Source organism: Muntiacus reevesi, chromosome 17, assembly GCF_963930625.1.
Source record: "Muntiacus reevesi chromosome 17, mMunRee1.1, whole genome shotgun sequence".
Lineage (NCBI taxonomy): Eukaryota > Metazoa > Chordata > Mammalia > Artiodactyla > Cervidae > Muntiacus > Muntiacus reevesi.
Genome location: NC_089265.1, coordinates 23,831,693 through 23,851,711, shown reverse-complemented (window position 1 = coordinate 23,851,711; position 20,019 = coordinate 23,831,693). Strand labels below are relative to the sequence as shown.

General features: G+C 43.1%; 1 protein-coding gene across 1 annotated transcript in view; it reads right to left on the bottom strand.

The window, feature by feature from the left end:
* SAXO1 (stabilizer of axonemal microtubules 1) overlaps positions 1-19,723 on the bottom strand; it is a 66,372-nt gene extending 46,649 nt beyond the window's left edge. The window contains exons 1-2 of the mRNA XM_065907849.1: positions 19,642-19,723; positions 17,845-18,032 (exon numbers count right to left, since the gene is read on the bottom strand). Coding sequence (XP_065763921.1) covers positions 17,845-18,032; positions 19,642-19,723 — 270 coding nt within the window. The remainder of the gene's footprint in view (positions 1-17,844; positions 18,033-19,641) is intronic.
* Positions 19,724-20,019: the final 296 nt, after the last annotated feature.

Here is a 20,019-nt window from a genome sequence, read left to right as displayed (position 1 = left end):
CAAAGCCTAGAAACTTATTTAAAAAACAAATTCTTGTTAAAAAACAAACCCAATCTCAAGTCACATATATACGTAATTTAATATGGATCACAACAAACCTTAATGTGAAAACTAGAGTTATAAAGTTCTTAGAGGAAAACACAGGGTAATGCCTTTTGTAGAGTAGAAGGCAGATTTCTTAGGTAACAGGAAATAATAACCATAAAGGAAGGAATTGGTTAAATTATTCAGACAAAGTCAAAAGCTTCTGCTCATCAAAAGATACAACTAAGAAAATAAGCAACCCACACATTTGTAAGTAATACTTGCAAAACAGATATCCAGCAAAGGACTGGTAGCCAGGATATATAAAGATCATCAATAACTCAATAAGAAAGACACAAAATTAACAGACAAAAATCTGAACAAATACAAATGGTCAATAAACACATACAAAAGTGCTTAACATCATGGAGGAGGGCATGGCAACCCACTCCAGTATTCTTGCCTGGAGGATCCCGTGGCTAGAGGAGCCCAGCGAGCTACAGCGCATGGGGTTGCAAAGAGTCAGATACAACTGAAGCGATTTAGCATTGCAAGAGATACCACTCTACACACATGAGAACAGCTGAAATTAAAAAGACTAACAAAACCTACTTTTTTGGCTAGTTCTTGGGATAACTAGCACTGTCATTCACTGTTGGTAAGACTGTAAAAAAGTCCAAACCAATTTGGCAAAAGCTATGGCAGTTTCTACATGCTGATCTACCTACTAGTCCAGCAATTTCATTCCTAGGAATTTATCCAAAGAAATAACAGTCATTCATTCACCCCAAAAAAAAAAAAAATGGACAAGAATTTTCATAGGAGCTAATTCATATAAATAAAAAAGTAGAAACAGCACAGGTGTCCAGCCATGAGAGAATAGATAAATCATGGTAGCATCATTTAATGGAATACTACTCAGCAATAAAAAGATAAACTACTTGCAGCCACAGAGTAGCAGTCACATAACATGGATGAAGCCCATGAACACTTTTGCTGAGCAAGCAAATTCAAGAGTACATACTTTATGATTCCACTTATATGAAATTCTAGAACATAAGGAACTAACCTCTACTAGGAAAAAAAAAAATCCATTCAGTGGTTACCACAAGCAGAGAGAAAGAAGGGAATGACTGGGGAGGAATATTCAGGAATTTGCCAGGGTGCAAGTATGGTTCTACAGTTTGTTAGTGACTGAACCCACCAGGCTCCTCTGTGCATGGAACTCTCCGGGCAAGAATACTGGAGTGGGTTGTCCATTCCCTTCTCCAGGGGATCTTCCTGACCCAGGGATCAAACCCAGGTCTCCTGAATTGCAGGCAGATTCTTTACCATCTGAGCCACACCAGGAAGCCCTGGAGTTACACAGACACATGAGTTTGTCACAATTAAGCCAACATCTCAAGATGTGTGCATCTCATTATAAATTTACCTCAAAAGAAAAAGTTAATCAATATTGAACTGTTAGTGATATGAATATTTAACTATTTAGGGGAGAGGTTTACTGATGTCTGTGAGTTACTTTGAAATACATAAAAAAGATGGATGGATAGATGGTCAGAGGGGTAACAGGAAGACCAGATGGAGAGATGCATCAAAGTGGATGAGAGCACCTAGGCAGCAGATAAATAGACGTGCATATTAAATTCTCAACTTTGTCATATGCTCAAAATTTTTCATCAAAAAATGTTGGAAAGTGAAAGAGCAAGAAAAAGTTCCTAAAAATCCTCTGCTTTCAGATGCAATCACGGCATTATGGTAACATAATAAAGGGTCCACAAACTTAGAGAAGCACAGTGAAGTACACAGGGGTAAAATGACAAGACACCTGGAGTCGATGGATGAACCAAATATGACAAAACCTTGACAATTATTGATGCTAGGAGACAATTATTGACGGGAGGGGTTCATCACGCTTCTCTTTTTTGCAGTTATAATTTTTTTTCTAATTAAAGAAATATTAGAACACATCCCTAAGAGGCAGTGCCTGCATGAAACAAGTGTGTATCTGCTTCAGCAAGAGTTCCCCCGAGGCCAACAAGGCTTTAGTCCAACCACCTGGGACCAAACAGGATCTTGATTTAGGCTGATGATAAGTGCAGAGCCAGCAACCACAGGCAGCTTCCCTTCTCACACTCTGAAGTTTGTGTCAGCTGCACTGGGCTTGTTCCCACACGGCCTTTTAGTGTCCTCCAGCCAAAAAGCAGTGAGCACACATACCTAACCAAAAATCAAGTGAGCATCCCGTGCATTTCGGATGAGATCCGACAGCTGTGCTCAACAAATCTTCCCAAGGCACTCATCCAGGCATTGCAAAAAAAAAAAAAAAAGCCTCTTTAATCCCTATTTTAATCCCTATTTTAAAACAATAACTGTCTCTGACCCACCACCTCACCCCTAACCCAAGATTGCATTACCACCAGAGCACTGCATAATTATTCTTATCACAGCATTTTATCAATGGTATTTTTTAAAAAAATGCTTGTTTTTGCCCAGACTATGCTTCTTAGTGTGAGGACACGGAGGGTATCTTGTTCACTATTATATAACCAGCTAAGCTGGGAACACCTACATGCTTGCTAAAACAGTTTTGGGCAGCTGGGTGAACAGTTGTAAAACACATAGAGTTTACAGAGCCTCTCCATTCAATCTCCTTCCTCCTGCAAATCTAAAAGCTAAGGAGGGCAGAAATGATCCCTCTCTCAAAATATCCTTGCAGATGAAGCAGCAAGGCCAAGAGGGTGCTCAAGACGTGCTTCAGTCTCACAGAACAACAAGTGGTAAAAGCAGGACCAGGGCTGGTTCCGCTAACTGCCCAAGATGCTCTCTCCATCATATCAAATTCCTTTCTGAAGAAAAAGTAAGCAGATCACTCAGAAGACCAGACATTTCTCTACCCACCAAAGAGTTCAGAGTTAGGGATCGTGTGGACAGAACCCAATGAGCATGGCTCTTCCTCTGAAAGCAGGCAGAATAAATAGCTGGATAAATGCCACTACCCATAAAAATCCAGATGTTTGGCTTGATGTTTCAACATGTTAAATGTTTCATACAATTAATTAAGGTAAAAGAACAACAGTGACGCTCTCCACCATGTTAATTTCCACCAGCCAGCTGACATCAACTGCTCAACATGCATTAATTTGTTGCATAATTTCTCCCGGCAAACATGCCCTTTCCCTCATTTTGCATAAATAACAACCAAAAGCTGTTTTCACAGCCCCTCTGGAAGGATCAGGAGCTGGTTAAGATTACCCTGAAATGTCACCTTTGAGGTCAAACTACCCCCAAGCATTGTTAGTTCATACAAGACTTGTCCTCCTCTCTTAACTTCAAGTTGGGGGAAAGAACTGGAAGTTCTGGTGGGTCTATAAATAAAGCTGGCCATCCGCCTCAGCACGCCCTTCCCAAACCCATCCGTGCACACATCCACTGCAGCCCAGGATTTGAGTTTGAGTTTCAGCAGGTGAACTGGCAACAACTTACACAGGAACAAGGGTCCAAAGGGCAGATCTCCAGGCACAGCCTCGCTCCCTCCCCTTCAGAAAAGCAGTCCAACATCCCGTCACCAGGACACAGCACGCCCTTTATGCCCTATACAGTGTTACCATATGGAACAACAGACTAGTTCCAAATCGGGAAAGGAGTACGTCAAGGCTGTATATTGTCACCCTGCTTATTTAACTTATATGCAGAGTACATCATGAGAAATGCTGGACTGCATGAAGCACAAGCTGAAATCAAGATTGCCAGGAGAAATATCAATAACCTCAGATATGCAGATGACACCACCCTTATGGCAGAAAGTGAAGAAGAACTGAAGAGCATCTTGATGAAAGTGAAAGAGAAGAGTGGAAAAGTTGGCTTAAAGCTCAACATTGAGAAAACTAGGCTCATGGCATCTGGTTCCATCACTTCATGGCAAATAGATGAGGAAACAATGGAAAATAGATTTCATTAGGTCCCATTTTGGGGGGCTCCAAAATCACTGCAGATGATGAAATTAAATTCATCAGGCATGAAATTAAAGCCTACAGCCATGAAACTAAAAGATGCTTGCTCCTTGGAAGAAAAGCTATGACCAACCTAGACAGCATATTAAAAAGCAGAGACATTAGTTTAACAACAAAGGTCCATCTAGTCAAGGCTATGGTTTTTCCAGTAGTCATGTATGGATGTGAGAGTTGGACTATAAAGAAAGCTGAGCACTGAAAAATTGATGCTTTTGAACTGTGGTGTTGGAGAAGACTCTTGAGAGTCCCTTGAACTACAAGCAGATCCAACCAGTCCATCCTAGAGGAAATTTTGAATATTCATTGGAAGGATTGATGTTGAACCTGAAACTCCAATATTTTGGCCACCTGATGTGAAGAACTGACTCACTGGAAGAGACCCTGATGCTGGGAAAGATTGAAGGTGGGAGGAGAAGGGGACAACAAAGGATGAGATGGTTGGATGGCATCACCAACATGATGGACATGAGTTGAGTAGGCTCCGGGAGTCAGTGATGGACAGGGAGGCCTGGCATGCTGCAATCCATGGGGTCTCAGAGAGTCGGACACAACTGAGCAACTGAATTGAACTGCACAGAGTTACCAACAGGCCTGGGAACTGTCAAGGGCCTTGTGAATTACTGTGGAATTACCAAGCACTTCACTGTATTTATCGATGTCCCATTGCCTTGGGCTCCAAAACCTGGTACTGAAGAATCAGCCTCCATCTGACTTTCAATGTCAAGGTCCTGCTGTGTCAAGATTCCTGGAAACCTTCCCTTCTCTAAATGTGGACCTGTCCCATGCTGTGGGCAATGAGGAGGAAACAGCTCCCACCATCTCTTGCCAGCCCCAGCCCTCCTCCCCAGCTGGGCCTTCCCAGGTGGCTCAGTGGGAAAAAGAATATGCCTGACAACGCAGGAGCCGCAGGAGATAGGAGTTCGATCTTTGGGTTGGGAAGATCCCCTGGAGGAGGAAATTGCTACCTACTCCAGTATTCTTGCTTGGGAAACCCCATGGACAGAAGAGCCTGGTGGGCTATAGTCCATGGGGTCACAGAGAGTCTGACACAACTGAACTGAGCATCCACTGCCCACCTCCCCAGTACTGTTTCCCACCTAAGCAGTCACAGAAAAGAGCACTTTCGTCCTTCACAGCCGCACGCGGCCAAGCACATGCAGACAGAGCAGATCTGAATCTAGTAGCCAATGCCCGATTTCAACAGTGAGAATTTTCTCCACTGCTTATTCGTAAGCTACTGGCTTTACCCTCATAAACTGAGCATTCCCCAAGCCCCACTGCTGCTTGCTTCAGTGCTGGGAACCTTTGGCATTTCAACTGATAACTGAAATTTCAACAACTGTTATATCCTCTGTCAAAAAAGATCTACCAATGCTAATCTATGCTATTTTCCCTCTGCCTCTAAGGAGCTTTTCAAAATTTGAGCCAGATCTCCTAAAATGTCATTAAAGTGAAAGAAACATAATTTAAACAATGAGGGGAATAATTTTAGAAAAATAGCCTTATTACATTATATTTATTCCTTTGAGTACCATAAATATTTTTAAACAAGCATCTGATTCTTAGGGACTGAAGTCAGTGTTACAAGACACCCCCCCACCCCAAAAAAGCAGAAGGCTGAATTTCTAGTTTAATTATGACTACAGCTGAGCAGCTGGAATGAAATTACTTCACTCTGCTGTGTGTTCATAATTCATCTGTCCAAGTGATCTCTGACTTCATTAATGATTTTTCTCTACTTCTACTCAGATGTTTAGCTTAAAGAGAAGTTTTTTAAATTACCTCTTTCCAACTGTGCTTTTTCAATATACTTGTCTCTCTGGAAATTTAAGTTCACTGATATTAACTTTATACCGATGGTGTGAAACCCACCCCTTCAATAAAAAAACATGACCTTATAAATGTTAAAGGCAACCCACTCTTATCTCTGAACAAATATCCTGCTTTATATCAACTGCCCAATAACCAATAACAAAAGATCCAGGTTTTATTATACTTTTACTTGACAAACACACAAAAGATTTCTGGCATAAAGAACCGAGTTACAGAAATTGTATTTTTTTTTCTTTTTTGGTTTATATGTTTTAGCTAAAATCAGAACTTGTTAAACCCCTTGGGCTTCTGGAAGAATGCAGAGGATTTAAAGAGCATTTTTTACTGGACCTCCCAGATGCGGGCAAAGTCCTAGGGAATGAGGAGGTGTTAGGAGAGAACAGGCAGATATACACACGCAATGGGTGTTAATTCCGTTCTTGATTTCTGGTAGAACACAGTCCTTCACCAAAAAAGAAAAAAAGAGAAATTCACAAAAATAAAATTCTTGGCTCTCTATCATCTCTGCAAAGTGACCATCTCTTTCTCCTCTCAAATCACTGAAGAAATAAACACCATACGTTTCCATTAGACCAGATGAAATCTCTTCTCCATGGGGCCCTCGGCTTTTCATAAAGGTAGAAAGTCTGTCCATTGGTAGATTTGTACACCCTCAAAAAAAAGGTAACGATATGAATACTCAACACTGAGAGAGCACTGACTATATACAAGGCGCAGCTCTTAACTCTGTATCTGTATTATCTCAGACTTCACAATAGTCCTTAGATGGAAAGGCTTACAAAGGGCTCAGATCCTCGGGGTGAGAGCCCTGGGCTGCAAAGGGGACCAGCTCCACACAAAAAGCACAAAGGCATGAACGAGGAAGTGGGCCTGAGTGTCCATCTCTGAAACTCCAAGAAGCCTAAGGTGCTGAGGGCAGGCCTCCTCCAGCTTCCATGAGACCCCATCCCTTTCCTCATTCTCTCCCTTATGCTCTTCCCCTCGCTCTTCTCCTCTTGGTGCCCACACAGTACTCCAAACCTTGAATCCTTCAGGCTCAAAGCCAGAGACCATTCCCAACCCAGCGGACACTCTGGCAGGCAAAGACTGCTGAGAGAACACGGTGTCAGTAGCCCTAAGTACTTAGGAATCCAGCCCTCTCCAACCAGATAAGAGTGAAAGACACTTCCTGTAAAACTTTCACTAACTGGAATCAGGTCATAACCACACCCGCTGGCAAGAGATGCTGCGAAGTCAAGGGTCAGGCTTCTTCAGTCACCACAGTGGGCAACAAACAAAAGAGAGAGGGATAACTTCGAGTGGTCACCCAACAGAATCTGTGGTCAAAGTGACTCTAACAAAATAAGACCTTTTCACAAACTGTCATGTAGTACATGCAGGTACCATGTAAGAGCTTGTGAAAACTAATGAAAGGGTAATGGGTTTCAAGTATTCACAAAACTAGTATTATGCACATTTACTTACAGTTGCAGGCTATCAGAGAGCATTCTAAAGTACTAGCACCTTTACACCAGCAACTGGCTAGCAAACGTCCCAATGCATGCTCAGTCATGTCTCTTTGCTACCCTTCGTGGACTATAGCCTGCAAGGCTCCCCTGTCCATGGGATTCCCTAAACAAGAATACTTGAGTGGGTTGCCATTTCCTCTTCCAGGGGATCGTCTGATCCAGGGATCAAACCCATGTCTCCTACCTTGACAGGTATATGGTTTACTGTTGAGCTACCTGGGAAGCCTGCACATCCCAATAGAGTTGGACAAAAATGACATAAAACACTGCAAGCTCAATAGAATTTCAGGACACACATAAATGAGAAGGAATTAGTTACTCTGGGTGCTGCCTTGTATTAGCTCTAACACACAATCACACTTACACACACGAATCTCAAATAAAATGAAGCAGCCTAAAGATCTAAATGTAAGACCAAAAACTATAAAACTCCTAGAGGAGAACATAGCCAAAACACTCTCTGACATAAATCACAGCAGGATCCTCTATGACCCACCTCCCAGAATATTGGAAATAAAAGCAAAATAAACAAATGGGACCTAATGAAACTTAAAAGCTTTTGCACAACAAAGGAAACTATAAGCAAGGTGAAAAGACAGCCTTCAGAATGGGAGAAAATAATAGCAAACGAAGAAACAGACAAAGGATTAATCTCAAAAATATACAAGCAACTCCTGCAGCTCAATTCCAGAAAAATAAATGACCCAATCAAAAAATGGGTCAAAGAACTAAACAGACATTTCTCCAAGGAAGACATACAGATGGCTAACAAACACATGAAAAGATGCTCAACATCACTCATCATCAGAGAAATGCAAATCAAAACCTCAATGAGGTACCATTACACGCCAGTCACGATGGCTGCTACCCAAAAGTCTACAAGCAATAAATGCTGGAGAGGGTGTGGAGAAAAGGGAACCCTCTTACACTGTTGGTGGGAATGCAAACTAGTACAGCCACTATGGAGAACAGTGTGGAGATTCCTTAAAAAACTGGAAATAGAACTGCCATATGACCCAGCAATCCCACTCCTGGGCATACACACCGAGGAAACCAGATCTGGAAGAGACACGTGCACCCCAATGTTCATCGCAGCACTGTTTATAATAGCCAGGACATGGAAGCAACCTAGATGCCCATCAGCAGACGAATGGATAAGGAAGCTGTGGTACATATACACAATGGAATATTACTCAGCCATTAAAAAGAACTCCTTTGAATCAATTCTAATGAGAAGGATGAAACTGGAGCCCATTATACAGAGTGAAGTAAGTTAGAAAGATAAAGACCAATACAGCATACTAATGCATATATATGGAATTTTAAAAGATGGTAACGATAACCCTATATGCAAAACAGAAAAAGAGACACAGATGTACAGAATAGGCTTTTAGACTCTATGGGAGAAGGTGAGGGTGGGATGTTCTGAGAGAATAGCATTGAAACAAGTATACTATCAAGGGTGAAACAGATCACCAGCCCAGGTTGGATGCATGAGACAAGTGCTTGGGGCTGGTGCACTGGGAAGACCCAGAGGGATGGGATGGGGAGGGAGGCGGGAGGGGGGATCGGGATGGGGAACACATGTAAATCCATGGCTGATTCATGTCAATGTATGGCAAAAACCACTACAATATTGTAAAGTAATTAGCCTCCAACTAATAAAAATAAATGAAAAATAAATAAATAAATAAAAGGTAAAAGAAAGAAAGAAATAAAATGAAGCAGCCGAAGTTTAGGCTGTTTCTTGCACTTGTTCCCATAACTTTATCTCCTGGTTAAAGGGGTCCCTGAAGCTGTGCTGGATACAAAGATAAGCTGGTGGCCTCATCTGTCAACTGACTCCAGAGTTTCATTCAGCTCCTCTGGCTCCTTGAGCAGCTTTTCCCAAATCTGCCCCTTCCCCCTCCCTCACCCCACCCCCGACCTTAGTCTTGCAAAGGTGAAGGGACAGAAATGTCCCTAGACAGAAAAGATGCTTTGGTCTTACCTATCCTGTTCTCATCCTGATAATCCCCACGTAACATCCAGAAGTTAAACAATGAACAATCGCAGAGGAAAATTGTTCATTTATCTATTCCTTCATACAGCATTCATAAATCTCCTATTATGTCATGTACCACGTTGGATGGCAAAAAGAGAAGGCACATATCTCCTGCCTAAAAGCATATATCCATTACTTCTTATCTCCACTTCTTGACATTGGTGCTCAGATTCAAAAACATGGGGAGACAAAAGAAGCCTTTATGCCTTATGAAGACATTGGTGCAATGTCCCCCCAAGGGTCAAGGAAGCAGGCAGGAAGAGGTTGGATACAGAGGTGGCAGACAAGAGAGGCAGCCAGAGTAGTCAGGAAGCCTGGTGACACTGAACAGATATGTCAATCTAGTGAGAATAAAAGGGGTGAGATTTCCCGCTCTGAGATTTCTCAATATGGAAAGAAGGCTGGAAAGACCTCTGAGATGTAGGACTGGAATTAGGAGTATTGGTATGAAGTGATGGGTTTTTAAATAAGAATTGGCTAAAATATTTATTTTCTCTATTTGTGTCTCATATTTATATGTATGGCTGTGTGTGTGCATACAGAAGCTATGAGCACAGTGAATAATCAAATTTTGGTTCACAAATATCATCCTCCACTAAAATGAATCAGAATACTTTGAAGAGAAGTTGATTTCAGGGTTGGAGAAGAGAAAATACAAGATGATTCTGGAACATCTTGTGTCGGAATATAAGGAAATGCTTAACAGATGATGGGCATCTGTGAAGAGGACGGAGGAACACCTTGAAAATAATCAGGAACAATTTGAGGATTAAAATTCTAGTTAACAGATTATAATCCATTGGTTAAAATAGAACCATAAGTCCATACTGTACATATATAAACAGAGGAGAAGGGAACCCTCTTACAGTAGAAAGCCAGGTAATGAATGTAGAAATGGTGGAAACAGATCACTGCCACTCAGCATCCGGTGGATACAGGTGGGACTCACCCATTAAGCTAAGGTTCTTGGGTGATATTTTAAGGAGGAACAGGATATTAGTATAACACTACATACCACAGTGATCAAATACAAAGGGATATGACAACTCTACAGTAGAGACACCTGGCCAACCCCATCGTGGTCAAGGTAAACGTCACCAGGGATAAGATGGGTCATCATCATGTGTCTCTTGATGGGATACACCTGGAAGAGCTCACATCATGGCCTGAGTCTAATCAGGGACGAAGCACTGGACAGATCCAAGTGAAAGGCTGTCCTATAGAATGAAAGGCCTATCAAGGGCATGAGTCACAGGAAAAGACTGAGAAATGTTTCCAGGTTAAAAGATCCTGATGCAGTTAGATAATTAAATAGACTGCATGTTCCTAGATAGGATCCTGGATTAGAAAAGAGAAAGGTCATTTTCATAATGCTTGGATAAGTCTGAATGGAATCTGTGGGCCATGTTATTGTTGCTGTTCAGTCACTAAGCCATGTCCGACTCCTTGTGACCACAAGAACTGCAGCATGCCAGGCTTCCCTGTCCTACATTACTCAAACTCAAGTCCATCGAGTCAGTGATGTCATCCAACCATCTCATCCTCTGTCATCCCCTTCTCCTCCTGCCTTCAGTCCTTCCCAGCATCAGGGTCTTTTCCAATGAGTTGGTTCTTTGCATCAGGGGGCCAAAGGATTGGAGTTTCAGCTTTAGTCCTTCCAATGAATATTCAGGACTGATTTTCTTAGGATTAACTGGTTTGATCTCCTTGCAGTCCGAGGAACTCTCAAGAGTTGTCCCCAACACCACAGATTAAAAGCATCAATTCTTTGGCACTCAGTCTTCTTTATGGTCCAACTCTCACATCTGTACGTGACTACTTGAAAAACCAAAGCTTTGACTAGACAGACTTTTGTTAGCAAAGTAATGTCTCTGCTTTTTAATATGCTGTCTAGGTTAATCATAGCTTTTCTTCCAAGTAGCAGGCATCTTTTAATTTCATGGCTGCAGTCACCATCTGCAGTGATTTTGCTGTCACTCTTTCCATCCTTTCCCCATCTATTTGCCATGAAGTGGTGGGACCGGATGCCATAATCTTATAGTTTTTTAAATGTTGAGTTTTAACTAGCTTTTTCACTCTCCTCTTTCACCTTCATCAAGAGGCTCTTTAGTTCCTCTTTGCTTTCTGCCGTTAGAGTGGTGTCATCTGCATCATCTCAGGTTATTGTTACTTCTCCTGATAATCTTGATTCCAGCTTGTGCTTCTTGCAACCCAGCATTTCTCATGATGTACTCGGCATATAAGTTAAATAAGCAGGATGACAATATACAGCCTTGACGCACTTCTTTCCCAATTTTGAACCAGTCCATTGTTCCATGTCTGGTTCTAACTGTTGCTTCTTAACCTGCATACAGGTTTCTCAGGAGGCAGGTAAGGTGGTCTGGTATTCCTATCTCTTTAAAGAATTTTCCACAGTTCATTGTGATCCATACAAAGGCTTTAGTGTAGTCAATGAAGCTGAAGTAGATGCTTCTTCTGGAATTCCCTTGCTTTTTCTGTGATCCAACAATGTTGACAATTTGATCTCTGATTCCTCTGCCTTTTCTAAAACCAGCTTGAGTATCTGAAAGTTCTCGGTTCATGTAGCTTGAAGGATTTTGAGCATTACTTTGCTCACATGTGAGGTGAGTGCAATTGTACAGTAGTTTTAACATTCTTTGGCATTGCCCTTCTTTGGGATTGGAATGAAAACTGACCTTTTCCAGTCCTGTGGCCACTGGTGAGTTTTCCAAATTTGCTGGCATATTGAATGCAGCACTTAAACAGCATTCTCTCTTTTTTTTTTTTTTTAGCATCGTCTTTTAGAATTTGAAATAGCTCAACTGGAATTCCATCACCTCCACTATCTTTGTTCATAGTAATGCTTCGTAAGATCCACTTGACATCACATTCCAGGATGTCTGGCTCTAGGTGAGTGACCACACCATTGTGGTTATCTGGGTCATTAAGACTGTACAGTGTGTATTGTGGTATTGATGCTAATCTCCTAATTGGAATGCTTGTATAGGAGAATGCAGGAGGAGAGGTCCTTGTTTAGGGCAACATTAGTGTGATCAGCATGTGAGAAAAAAGATGTATGTCATGTGGCCACATGCACGTGTAGAAATCAAGAAAGAGTGACCAAAAATTGAGGTGAAATATTAAAATCTAGGTGAGATGGAGGAGATACAGAATCCATTGTACTGTTTTCACATTTTTTGTATGTTTGGGCCCATTGCCAATTTTCTTATAAAATCAGATGATATAAGACAGTGGACACTGGCCCTGACACCACTAGGATCTGAGTTTAAATTCTAACTCAGTAATATATTTGATTTATGACTCTAAGGAAATAATTTGAAGTTCAGTTACAGTATTTAAAATTAATTCCTACTGTGCCTCACAAAATTGAAATTAAAGTAGGTAACCAATTATAGTCACCATTTACTGAGGACTTACTGTATGCTCACATTTTAGAAATACTATTTCTAAACCACTCAACAACCTGGCATAGTGTTATGATTCCCAGTTTACAACATGAATAGCCTAAGACTCAGAGAAAAGGCATGTAAAAAAGGAGGGCTTAAGCCAGGAAACCAGCTTCAAAATCCTACCCTCATTCTGCTCCACTGGGCTTTCAGACAGGCAGCTCTTCTTCCCAGTGTCTTTAGGACACTGAAGAAGCTCAATCAACATTCATTTTCCCACCAACCACGTAGTAGAAGAGCAGATAGATGACTAAATGATTATACTATAAAGTGTTAATGCTGAATGAAATTAACTAAAGAAAGAACAAAGTGATCTTGTGCAATCTGGCTATGTGGCAAAAAGGACAGGAGGCTTCTAAGGCAGTAATAGTTGAACTGGGTGTTAAAGAATGAGGAGGCAATGGAGAAACAAGAGGTAAGGGATCTCAGGCAGAAGTTCAGCAGATGCAAAGCCATGTTGGTGTGTCAGCAGGGGTGCTGGGGAAGCAGCACATGGAGGGAGGAGGCAGCTTGGGGAGGGGTCAGTGATAGGTGGGCAGAAACCAGATCAGGAAAAGTCTGACGTGTCCTGTTTAGAAGTTGACATAGGACTTTTCTGGCTGTCCAGTGGATAAGAATCCACCCGCCAATGCAGAGGATACGGGTTCAATCCCTGGTCCAGGAAGATGAAGATTCCACATGCTGCAGAGTAACTAAACTCATGTGCCACAACTATCGAGCCTGTGCTCAAGAGCCCAGGAGCCACAGCTACTGAGCCCCTCTGCAACAATGCTGAAGCCCGCATGCCCTGGAGCCTGTGCTCTGCAACAACAGAAGCCACCGCAGGAAGAAACCTGCATACCACCACTAGAGAAGGCCCACACGCAGCAGTGAAGACCCAGTGCGGCCAAAAATAGTAAATTAATTTTTAAAAAGGAAGCCGACACGTGGTTCTCCTGGCTAGAGAGGACACGGCACATCTGCTCCCAATGCCTCTCCCGACACTTGTGAGACATTACAGATCACAGCGCTTTAGGACACTTCGGACAGCCTGCACTTCAGATGGCCACTACTTAACTGGAATTGGCAGCCTCCTACTGTAGGCAATGAGGAGGCGTACAAGGGTTTTAACAGGTAGCTGGTAGGATTGGCTCTGGTGTTAACAGACTACAACCAGCTCGGCAGTGAGGACTGGCCAAGAACCAGACTGCAGACCTCATGACCCGTGAAAAGGCTGCCACCACCGTCCTGTGCGATGTGTAAAGGCAAGGGGCACATCCAAGCGAAGTCAGGATTGGGTCAAACATCAGGCTTTCCTCCAGGCACTGTCAGAAGGCATATTATGGTGGAGGAAGCTTGCAAAGTGCTCTTCAAACAACAAAATCCAGGGCAAGTTGGAAGTTGTGCTCAGGAGACAGTGAGACTCAGGAAACAGACTATAGTAGGACTGGAAGCAGGCAGACCAAGAGAGATCAAAGTTTCACTACCCTTGACAGTCCAGGTAAACGTGGCTGCAAAGCGGCCACAGCAGTACCGCAACACCTATGTGGTATTGAACTACTAGACGACCAGTTATTCCCTGCAACACCAAGGTGCTCAACGAAAGGATGCTTGTTGCTGCTCAGTCACTAAGTCGTGTCCAACTCTTAGTGACCCCATGGACTGCAGCACACCCTTGTCCTTCACTCTCTCCTGGAGTTTGCGCAAATTCATGTCTATCAAAAGACAATCACACTTTCTGTATCTTGAGGGGGAAAAAACACGACACTTAAGCACTTAAAACACACATGCACAAATAAAGCCCAGTGTGCACAGAGACCTAGAATACAATGAGCAAGCATTTCGACGCAGGATGTGGGTGAGAACCTGGCTTCTTAAGTTTGAGAAGCAGTGGGGGATTGGGTAGAACTGGGTTTCATCTCCTCTCGGGACCTCGGTTTCCCCGACTGACAAATGAGAGGATAGAAGTATAATCTCTTCACACATAATAATGCTGACTCTGAACTCTCCTCTTAGAATGAGAAGAGCAAGGAGGTTTGGGAGAGTCTTCTTGCAACAAGCACAAGAATGTCGGGCTAAATCCCCCTGAGTGCGTGCGGATCCAGTGAAGGTAGCAACTCATACCACATCCAGAAACCCGGTAATATGATTGAGAAAACTGGAAACATGTTGCAAGTGAAAGTCTGGGGAGTGCACTACATGGTGCTTTAAGACGCTGACTGTTTTTGAAATAAAACTTTAAAACACGCTGTAAAAGGCAACTATTCCTCTGGGGAAAGAGTGGCCTAAAGTGTCTTTGATTGTAACTGTGGGAAAGGCTTTCATCTGTGCTCTTTACGAGGTTAATTGTAACTCTCCCCCAAGCTCAGAAACCCCTTTCTGAATCTTGTGGTTGTAATCTTACACTCTGTATGATAAATCTTCATTTTCAACAGGCACATTCCAAAATGTTCAAACTCGTGGCTCCGAAAGCAGTCAAATGAGGGAAGGCTGATAAAAAGGAGCTCTGTTCTTGATACCCTGCACACACATGTGCCCACGTGTGTGCACACACACAGCCTGCTGACCTCCAGCTACACCCAGCGGCAGTGCTTTATCTTTGACTTCTGCTCTTCTAAGCGATCAAACTTTATCAGAAAGACACCACAACCCACACAAATGTGAGGTACAAGGCAACCCCTCCACAGCTCCTAACTGTTATCATGTATCCTTCTTTTCCTTCATTATTGCTGATGGATTATAGCACTAAGTAATTAGCAGTCATTGAGAGAGTTATTCCCTACAATGAGGCCATCTTCATGGAGTATATAGCCACAGAAACAGCCCTGTGGAATGCTGTTGTGGTTGCCTTCTTTTACTAATGGACAGAAGACAGTTACCATAAACGTGTTGTTTATATAGCAGACAAAACCCACCATGATGTTTTTCACATTCTTTTATATACAAAGACCTCAACTGAAAACTATGGTTCATATTTTCTTCACAGATGCTACAGGAATTTATCTCCTGCTGTATTTTCATGACTCCCTTCTATCAATAACAGGCTCACTAGTAATAATTATGTGTTAACATTTATAGAGCATTTGCCGCATGCTAGGCATTGTATTGATTGTTTTGTTTATTATTTCATCTTCACTGCAACCCCAAGAGATGCTGCTGTTATTTCCATCTATGTGAGATGTCTGAGGCTTAGAAAGGTTGAGCTATTCAAGATCATTCTTCAGTGAGACACATAGCTGGCAAAGGGGTGGAACCAAACTCAAACCAGGTGTTTCTGAACCCAGTGTCCGTGCTAATGTTTTACACAAGACTGTAATTACTAAATAAAGGGTTCTTAACTTAGGTTCCTTAAATGAACTTCAAGAGACTCATGAGCCTGCCCCTTGGAACTGTATGTAAAATGGTATGTGTATGCACGCATTTTCCTCGGACAAAGTTCAAAACTTTTACCATATTTCCAAAACAGTCCAGGACTCAAAAAATATTTTTTTTAAACGGCCCAGACGCAGGTGGGACTACATCTTACCATCTTTATATTCTGGACCATCATTCCTCTCACTGCCCTCAGCACCCACAAATAGTGCCTAGTACATGACAGGTTATCCAACTGACCCCATTCTCTTCTCTGGTCCTTTCTTAGTCTTCCCCCCATGGAGATGCAATCAGAGTGATTTTTTTTTTTACAGTTCTGTTTTTAAGCCATGTACATGTGAGAGCTCCATTAGCACAGTTCCAGGGCCCAGTCTGTCACACTACTGCCCTTCACAGCCATGTGCTCTGAAAGAGCACACAGGACCCCCATTCTGCCTTCTCATCCCAGAAAACCGACATCTGCTTGCTCCGGCCTGGAGGGCACACCTGCGGAGGAGGAAAAGCCCAGCAGTGCAGAGCAGCACACCTGGCCCTTCTGTGTGAGCTCCAGCCTCATTTTCAGGGTCAGCTGTCAAGTAATCCTCTGCTTTATAAACAATCTCACATTTTAATAAAAGCCACTGTGCACGGTGAGCTCTTGAAATATGAAAAGCTGGTTTGCAGTCTGCAGCTGCACTTAACAGATGCCCCAATTTCCAACTGAACTGTGCGTAACAGCCAGGAAAATGATGACCCATCACTGCACTTTGGGCAGGCCTGTGTGCCAGGCTCTCTTCTAGATGCTTCCATCCATCATTCTGCCATCCTCACAATTGCTTAGGTAGACAATATCAACATTTTGCAGATGGAGAACCTGAAGTTCTATCAGAAAGGTTCAATAAGTTCTCAGGAGCCAAGATCTGACCCCATGTTGGGCCAACACGAAAACCCTTACAGATCCCTATCCCTCCACGGTCCTGTCTTCTCACGGAACCAATATTACTTTTTTTTTTTTTTTTTTAAGAAAATTCACTCAAGTTGGGAAGTAGCAAAGATATCCAGGCCTCAATATCTTCAGCAGCTACAGAACTATCATTTCACAGCACCGTACTAAAATGGGTTAGTATAGAATGCTTTCCACACTTCATGAGTAGGAGTATATTTAGCATATTTCTTAAGTCTATTGTAGATGCCTCATTAAAAGTCATCTTTGATTCTTGTTATTCAGTTATCCAATGATTCATTGGATTCATTCATAATACATTCAACAAATAGAGGAGGTTCAAGGCACTCAGCTAAAGAGTATGAAGAAACCCCAAAGAGTGAGGGAGTCTGGGCCCCTCCGTGGATCTTCCAACCAACTGAGCAGACTACTCCCCATAATGTTTAATGTGTTACTAAAGCAAGAGAGCAACAATTTCCTAGCAAGCTAATAAGACCTTAACAGAAGGAAATAAGGATGCACTTGTTGTCCTGGGGGTGGGTTGAGGGAAGGAAGGGATATGATAAGTACAGAATTCACAAGGAGACAGCATCCAAGGTGAGAAGAAGCAGGCTTTGGCATGTCAGGGATGAGTGGACTCATGTGAAGGGGGGGTGTGAACAAAGGCTCAGGGAGAAGGCACAAGGCCCTTGGCAGGACTATCCACAGCCACCCCCTGCCAGAAGTGGCTGGCCTGGAGGTGGCCAGCAGGCTGGGAGCTGCACTGGGAAGGTCTCAACGACCTGCTGCATTCAGAGACTGCATCGGAGCTCAGTGAAGGTTCTGGGTTGGGAGTCACCCAATCGGCTCTATTTTCCATAAAAGACTGACCTGGCCAAAGTATACAGAGTGAAGACAGATTAGAAGCGGGGAGACCAACTACAACCGTCTGGTGATGAGACGATGAGGCCTCAACTAGGATGTAGAAGCAAGGAAGCAAGGAGTTAAGTGGCAGCTCTATTGGAAGAATGCAAGGAAATTCGCCACTGGAGAAACAGTCTGAAATGGGGTGCTTAGAAAGGAAGTCTTGCCTGAGAAAGGGAAGAATTTCTGGTTTTTAACAGCCTGATTCTGATTGTTTCAAGTATTTGCACTTTAGGATTAACCATTTAGAATAATTTCGAAGTTTAATTTGTGCAGAGGCCTGAAAACAGGGTTATTCTTGGGTCACTTTCATGCTCTGAGGTTGCTGAGCTCTTTCATAGAGCTGTTTTCTGGCACCTTTGGGCTCAAATTCTCTAAACCAACAGTAGGAACAGAGGTGCTGCTTGGGAGTGTGTGTTTAAGCAAACGAATTCAAAGTCCAGAGGGAGGTGGCACATGTGGCTGTGGTAGGTCGGATTTGGGGTCTGTCGTTTGAAAGGAGGCTTCAGGAGAGGAAGACGGAGACTTCTAGCAGCTCGTTAATCCTCCAGACCCACTGAAACTGGTATGTGAGGCTCACCAAACACCCTGCTCTCACAAGGACGGGCCGGCCTGGGGAGGAGCCTGGTGGCCTCTGCCCAGGTTCAGAGCAGCTGCTCGGATGATGGAAGGAGCCCTGTGCTGGCTCTTGAGGGAAGTCTCCAACTGGCTGGGCCCCGCTTGCCTCTGGGGGCCCTCTGGTCCTCTTCAGGTGTGTGTGTGTGTGTGTGTGTGTATGTATGTGTTTGTGTTTATAAGTCACTTATTTACGTCCAGCTCTTTGTGATCCCATGGACTGTGGCCAACCAAACTCCTCTGTCCATGGGATCCTCCAGGCAAGAATACTGGAATGGGTTGCCATTCCCTTCTCCAGAAGATCTTCCCAACCCAGGGATCAAACCCAGGTCTCCTACACTGCAAGCAGATTCTTTTGCATCTGAGCCATCAGGGAAGCTGACGTATAATGGTGAATCACTAACTTTCCAAATCCCTATCTTTCTAATCTTAAATAGCACTATATTCAATTTGTGTGAGGAGATACATTTATTTTTTGGATTGCCAAAACAAAACTCATTCTTGAATGGTTGCCAAGTACAGAAGGATAGAAACAGAGAAAAAAAAAAAAACTCATTGAGAATTCTACTAAGAGCCATCAGTCAACATTTTGATACATTACCTTCGTCTGTTCCACCTGCATTTTTAACATAGCAAAGAGATTTTCACCTTACAAAATGTGTTTTTCCTGCAGAGCATCATCTAAGAGCTGAAAAACAAACTGACTCACGGACTTGTGAAACTCACATCTGACCAGCGCCCAGCCCAGCGTCTGACAGCAGAGCAGGTGTCGAGTGTTAAACCAGCTTCAAAGTCTCTCCTAAGAACCTCTGGAAATAGATATGATGACATCAATGGACAACTGCTTTAACAGAAATGCTTCTCCCCCATGCTTCTCGGTTATTTCTTTGTGGCTGTAATAATTAAACAGCTTGCTAATGGAAGGAAGGGAGAGAGAGCCGACAAGACTGGCCCCACTCACTCTCATTCTCGTAAGATACCCCGTGGTGTTCTCGTAATGACACTTGCACATCTACATTATTTGTTATTATGTCTACAAACATCGTGGGAGGTGAGCAAGGCTGGTCCTCCCCAGCTTCCAAGAGAGTCTGGAAATTGAGGCAAATGGAGGGCAAGTGGCTCACGAGAGGTCATACAGGTGGTTGGGGGCAAAGCCTGAACAGAACTCAGGCAACGTGCCCCCTCCACCCTTTCCAGAGGGGCCCCTGAGCAGATCCTCTGGAGAAGGGAGCAGAGGGAAGCTCCTCATGCAGCCAGGAGCCCACCCTGAGCCAGTGTGTTACTAGTCTCTGCAGTCATCTCACTACTCCAGTGTGCGAAACCCAGTCACTCCCCCTTT